The sequence below is a fragment of the Pundamilia nyererei genome, unplaced genomic scaffold (genome assembly GCF_000239375.1).
Source record: "Pundamilia nyererei isolate P.nyererei 1_Seehausen unplaced genomic scaffold, PunNye1.0 scaffold00035, whole genome shotgun sequence".
NCBI classification, from domain to species: Eukaryota; Metazoa; Chordata; class Actinopteri; order Cichliformes; family Cichlidae; genus Pundamilia; species Pundamilia nyererei.
The window spans coordinates 1,709,731-1,715,890 of record NW_005187436.1 but is presented as its reverse complement, the minus strand read 5'-3'; the positions used below and the strand labels follow the sequence as shown (position 1 = coordinate 1,715,890).

General features: G+C 39.4%; 1 protein-coding gene across 1 annotated transcript; it reads right to left on the bottom strand.

Moving 5' to 3' along the window:
• Positions 1-721: 721 nt before the first annotated feature.
• Positions 722-4,959, bottom strand: fam174b (family with sequence similarity 174 member B). Its single transcript, XM_005729931.2, has 3 exons — positions 4,316-4,959; positions 3,503-3,634; positions 722-2,747 (listed from the first exon to the last, which is right to left on the bottom strand). The coding sequence occupies exons 1-3, from the start codon at positions 4,591-4,593 to the stop codon at positions 2,744-2,746; spliced, it is 414 nt and encodes a 137-aa protein (XP_005729988.1). The 5' UTR covers positions 4,594-4,959; the 3' UTR covers positions 722-2,743.
• Between the last annotated feature and the right edge of the window lie 1,201 nt (positions 4,960-6,160).

Sequence of the window (6,160 nt, the reverse complement as noted above, 5' to 3'; positions counted from 1 at the left end):
GGATCCACCTCATCAAAGGGGGTTTTGTTTTGGGCTTTTTTTTTTTTTTTTTTTTTTTTTTGGAGTTATCTCGATGTTGAGATTTTGGCCAAGAAGCTCTGGGTATTTTTCTGTAACAATATGCCTCTGTTATAGAAAATTAAAGGAAGCATTTGAAATATTCCAAGAGCTCCATAGCTAAACAAATAGCCTCTCATGCGCTCTCAGCCATGTGATTTGTCCACAAAAAGTGTTGTTTTGACAGGATGCGCCTGTTGACTTGCATGTCGACCTTATTACGCCGCCAATTAAGTTAAGAATAGACATGAAAGTTGTACTAGAGACGTCAGCAGTCTGAAGCAATGAAAGGTTTATTTGTGTGAGCTTGTCTGACTTTGGCAAAAATAGAAACGGTTTGTGACCAACGCTATTAAGTTAATTAACCCAGAATGTGGAGTTTGCCACAGATGAGAAAAACTTTCTCACACATGTTCCCTGCTCTGAAGATTGTACAGTTTTTATCTTGCTCCCCCCCCCGTACCCTGTTAACATCTGTTTAATGTGCAAATTACAGCAAACTAATACTCGCTTTTGCATGTTTGTCTTGTGTTAATGGATACAGTTTGAGCATATTCCAGTCTTTTTGTTCGTTTTTATGATCCTCAGTGTGACTCACTGATGCTTAACGTGTGCATTTATGACAACGTGAATGTACTTTTCTGTGGCAAAAAAATACACAAAATTTTTCCTTGACACTTCAAAGGAAGCGGGTTTATTTCAGTGGTTTTTCAAATAAATGGAAACTGAGGAAACAGACAGGGCTACACGCACATCTGTGTCAGAAACCAAGCAGGGGCTTGTTTACTATAAACCTTTAAAACAGTTCCACTTGTAATTTTTTTTTCTTTTTTGTTTTTGGGTAAAATGCGGAATCATGGAAATTAGTTTCACCGCTACAGCTTTAATTTCTCTTTACGAGCGACCATGTGCAGCAGATGATTCGGTGAAGTTTTTCCATCATTTCACACAACTCCAGCCAAGAAAAAGAAAAAAAAAACTTTGACAAAGGTTGGCATCTTTGTCTGAGCAGGCACAAACACATTGATCTGCAGCTTTCTGCACAAACAGTTAAAGACACGGGACAGAAGAGAAAAAGTGGAAAACAGTAAATAACAGCAGCCAGCTTGAGGAATATTACAGAACATCATATTAAAAAAAAAAAAAATACAGTATGTTTACAAGTTTGATTCACATATGATTCAATGAATGATTCTGTCAAAACAATAAACACATCCAGCTTTACCCAAAATGCCAAAAACACTTTATTTCAGACAGGCGTGGGGAGAGAAAGAAGACGATAAATTGATTGTGCAAGTTTGGTCACGGCAGTCTTTTTATTTTCTTATTAAACCGAGGATGGAGGTCATTTGGAAACAGCTGCACCTGCAGGCCACAGTGCACTATCAGATAACAGTTTGGATTAAAAGAGAAGGTCACAGACGGCAACCGCGCGACCGTGTGCTGCAGAAAAGCTCATCTGTGTGTTCTGCCTCGCTCCTCAAACAATGTAATTATCGTTATTGGGCAGACGGAGACGTGAGGGTCTTGTGATCTCCTCTGCTTTTCCTTTCATTCACTTTGAATAAAACTTTAGATAGATAATCGTAATTTAATTTTTTTAATATGAGTTTTTAATATAGTGGTTTAGTATTTATAAAAAGTAACAATCACTTTTCCCCAAATGTCAAAAGTGGCCTTTAATACAATCATAGCCCAGGAAAATTTCTTCTTTTATGAGAAGAAGTCAGTTAGCCATTAGTGAATATTACAGTGAGGGACTTTAATTTGTTAGCTCGTATAAAGAATATCAAATTTGGGGATATTTTTAAAGCGAGCAACTGGACTTTGACCCTGAAAAGTCAAACTTTAACTTGGCCTTGAAAGTAAGATACTGGGCGCATGTTAATCACTGTGGCGGCATGACCGCAGTCTCCACAGGCAGCGCCGATCCTGCTCAGCGGTTCCTTTTTTAAGGATTAAGCGTGTTTCAGCGCACTCGATAACAGCAGATTTACATTCATAGCAAACTGGTATATACCCCATAAATATGACACAAAAAGTCTTTGCGCTTCGAGTCAAATCTGATAACCTTAAAGGTCAACGTCAGCTGTGATAGCAGCGAAACAGGAATGTCTGAAAGAATACACGGTAAAAAATATATATATGTAGCGTGTGCTCACTCCTGACCGGAAAGCCTTTAACAGTATATACGCACAACAAAGTGGTTAGTACATATAGGTAATATTTGGTTTTGGTTAAAAAAATATCAATTAAATTTTACAGTTGAAGAAAGTACTCTTGGTAAATGACTACTTTACGCATTAGGCGATGATCTGTAGTGACCACCATGTATTTATTTAGTTATTTAAAGTGTGATTAACCCTGGATTACGGACATGGCTTCAAAGCAGACATTTGCTGAAAGACTTTTGGAGCCTCCTTATCTCTAACTTAGAAATAACCTGGGAGATTATTTGGCTCACGTGATAGAAGCTTTAGGAAAGCAGCGAACAGTAATGTCAAAACACTATTTAACCACAGATACAAGCCATGCACTGACAGCATTAAGTTGCTGATATGGTAAGACTTGGAAATGCGCGCACACACACACACACACCCCCCAAAAAAATACAGGAAATCACTTGTACTTGTCCCGGGCCAAGTGGGAGTCATCAGCTCAAACACGCTGACGTCCACGCCGGTATTCACCTGCAAAGCAGAAACTTAGAGTTACTTAACGAGCACACAGTGAGGAGGAAGTGTGTTTGCCCGTCAAGAGTCCTGTCTGACTTGGAAGTCAGGAATGTCAATTAAACAAGGCGTCCCTTTGAGGAAGTGACTGTGTGAACAATGGAAAGCACGGAAGGGTGAGACCTAAAGTCAACAGTGCATTAGAATTAAAGTAGTGTGTTTCTTTAGGATGACCAAAGCTGGTCAGACACACAGTTTTTAATCAAGCTTTGTACTTAAAATAATAATAATAATAATAATTCCGGGACGGCTGGTAAATTTGCCGTTGTGCAAAATTTCACAGTCAAAACCAAAGTGCAATCTGCTTTGCATAAGCAAATCAGGGTTTCAGCATTTTATGGCTATAATAGTAAAGATTAAGGCGCCTGAGGAAAACGTATCAGTGTTTTAAAATCTACATTAACCTTACATTTGCTGTGTAAGAACCTGTACAAAGAAACTTATGATCTGTCTTCAAGGCCATCATTTTTAGTACTCATGGCTTCTCATGGTCAGCATCTCATCCACATCTACATTTTCTCTTCTCTGATACACGTAGAACATTCTCAGTGTTATGAGGCTCTCGTGTTTTCTTTCTTCTCTGCTTATGTGACCAGTAGAAATTGAAGAAAAGGAGTTTTTCCTCTGGTTCTGCTTGGAATATGATGAATGTAACATGATGAACTTGTCATTGCTTAAGTGATCCAAAAGAAATAAAAACAAAACAAACCAACCTGTATTTGACATCGAAAAGGGTTGAGTCATCCTCTTCATCGTTTTCCTCATTGAGAGGCGCCATCTCGACGCGCTCTGCAGGTGTAGTGATAATATCATACTTCCGAGTCTTCCTGATTCTTCTGCCAGATCTGCGAGAAAAGACAACTGTCACACATGAGGTGAGCAAGAGAATTAAAACTTTGCCTTTTGGATCACAAAGCCTACAACCTGAAGTTGTAATCTTCCTTTAGTTCTGCCATATGGAGTGTGTTAAAGTGCTCAGACTGGCCCAAAAAGTGGGGCAAATATTATTTCAATATGGTGATAATCAGTTGCTTAAGTAAGCGCCAACCTCCCAAAGAAGAAGTTCCAGTTTATTCAATCTTACACTGTTTTTATTTACATCAACTTCTTAAATGCTAGGGACTAAAAAAAACCCTCACTGATTAATTAGAAATATGATCAACAGTCTGACTGCAAAGGAAAATAGCAACTAGCAGAATTAGATCTGACCTGGATGAGCCCGAAAATAAACTGTGCAATCAGAGAAATGTAAACAGAGTAACAATGTAGCCTACTTCACTAGATTCGAGGCTTACGGGCACATAAAACGACTACATAAGGCAGTATGACGCTAAACTTATCAGTGCCTAGAAATCCCCGTAAGATGAGAATCAACAGGCCCAGACCCTTCTCCATCACATCACACGGGGACAAATCAACCACACGCAAATGCATAAACAATCCTGCTCTCATAATGTCTGCATGACTTTTACAGCTTCACAACCGTTGCAACGATTGATTTGTTTTTTCTGCGCCAACCTGCCTACCTGACCACTTTGATGACCAGGCACGTGATGAGAGCAGCTGTTAACACGCAGATGAAAATAACAATGTTTTTCAGGGTCGGAAGATACGTCATTAGAGATGAAATCCGGGATCCCACGGCAGCATCCGTGGCATTGTTAGTCAGTGAATCTTGACTGATGACGGATGATGATGATGTTGAATTTAAGTGCGTCGCAGATGAAGGAGTGAGCAGTAGTTCGCCGCTGACCCCCCAAAGAGCCGCGGCAATAAAGGTTAAGGCCAGGTTATGAGCCACCATTGTCCTGAAATAATAAAAACGCAAGCGGGATACTGCCCGTAGTTTCTCCCGAAATAGATGAGCGGCGACAGCAGCTGTCACATTATAGAGAATCCGCTTATCGGTGTCAGATTTGGTTGTTTACACAATAAAGCCAGAGGGAGAGATGCGCAGACATTTCTCTACACGTCCAAGCTGTCCTCAAAGCTGCGCTTCCCCCGTCGTAACTTGCATTTGATCCCAAAACGTGTTCCTCTCGAGGGGAGCTACAGCGATCCCTTCCTGACTGTACGAGGACTTCGCGCAGAGAAGGGGATTATCCGCCTCCGGAAGAGCTCTGTAGGCTGACCCGCTGTTCCCGGTGCTGAAGAAGAGCATTATGTGGGCTTGTGCTGCGTTCAAGCTAATCGTGTAATTTCAACAACTTCGTGCGATTGGGGGAAAATTATGCTGGCAACTTTAGTTTGACCTGTTAGTAGCTTACCTTAATAAAAAACAAATAAAAAAAAAAGCTCATAAAATACAAGAGACATATCAAAGAAATGTGCAGGTCCAATTTCATGGATTTCCTTTCAACACGGCTCATATTTTGAATCATTAGAAGTTATTAGAAGTGTGGACGAGACTTTCCTTAGCTGACAGAAACAACGCCTGGTGTAGTTTTATGTTGCTGTGGCCCATCTACTTCACAGTTCAAGATACTGGCTGCTGATATGGTTTCAGTGTTAATAGATAACAGCTTTTAAATGTATTTGATTTTTAGAAAATGGTCATTTTTAGTCATCAGCGTTTAAAGAGCTATTGAAGGAAATTAAAAAACAGTTTATTCTGTCCCATCCAAAGCTACTTTTCTTGGTATTTTACAGTGTTTTCATTTATTTATATGTGATTTTAGAACAACATATGAATTTCTGTTCATGTGCACACGTTTATGGCTCCATGAAATGTGGTTTTCATTGTTACCAGACCACCTGCACACAAACAGTTAAATAGGGTGGGGTAAACATTTATGTCCAAGTTTAAGCAAAAACACATACCATAATTTCTTCACAGTGAAATTTTCCTGATAGCTGTAATCAAAATTCAACATTATGTAAGTAGTATAAAAATTAATCTAAGAACAAATGCAATCTCAACTTGTCTGCAGGTATGTAGTCAATGTAAAGTCCTGGACAATTTTACTTTATCATTACTCTCTGACACGGTTCATAGGTGGAAGAGTATCCTGACTTCTTCAAGCACATTTAAAGGTCGATTGGTAGTTCCCAAATTTCCGACTGTACTGAAGGCAGCCCTTTTCCCTTCTAACAGTGGGCCGTAGCATACGCAATTTTACAAGGGCAGCAGACACCGGGTTCACGACCGCAAATTCCTGGGAATCTTGACCAGAAAATACCTAGAAGTCAGTGGGTCAGTGATAACCACTGACAACCACATCAGTAAGGATTAAAAAATGACTAAATCAGTGTCTTTGGGTCTGTCTTAAAATAGATGCAAATAATGATCCCCCTCCCCAAAAAATAAAAATAAAATAAAAAAAAAATTACGTCTTTAACCAGAATTATTGTAAGAAAAACAAAAAAACGAA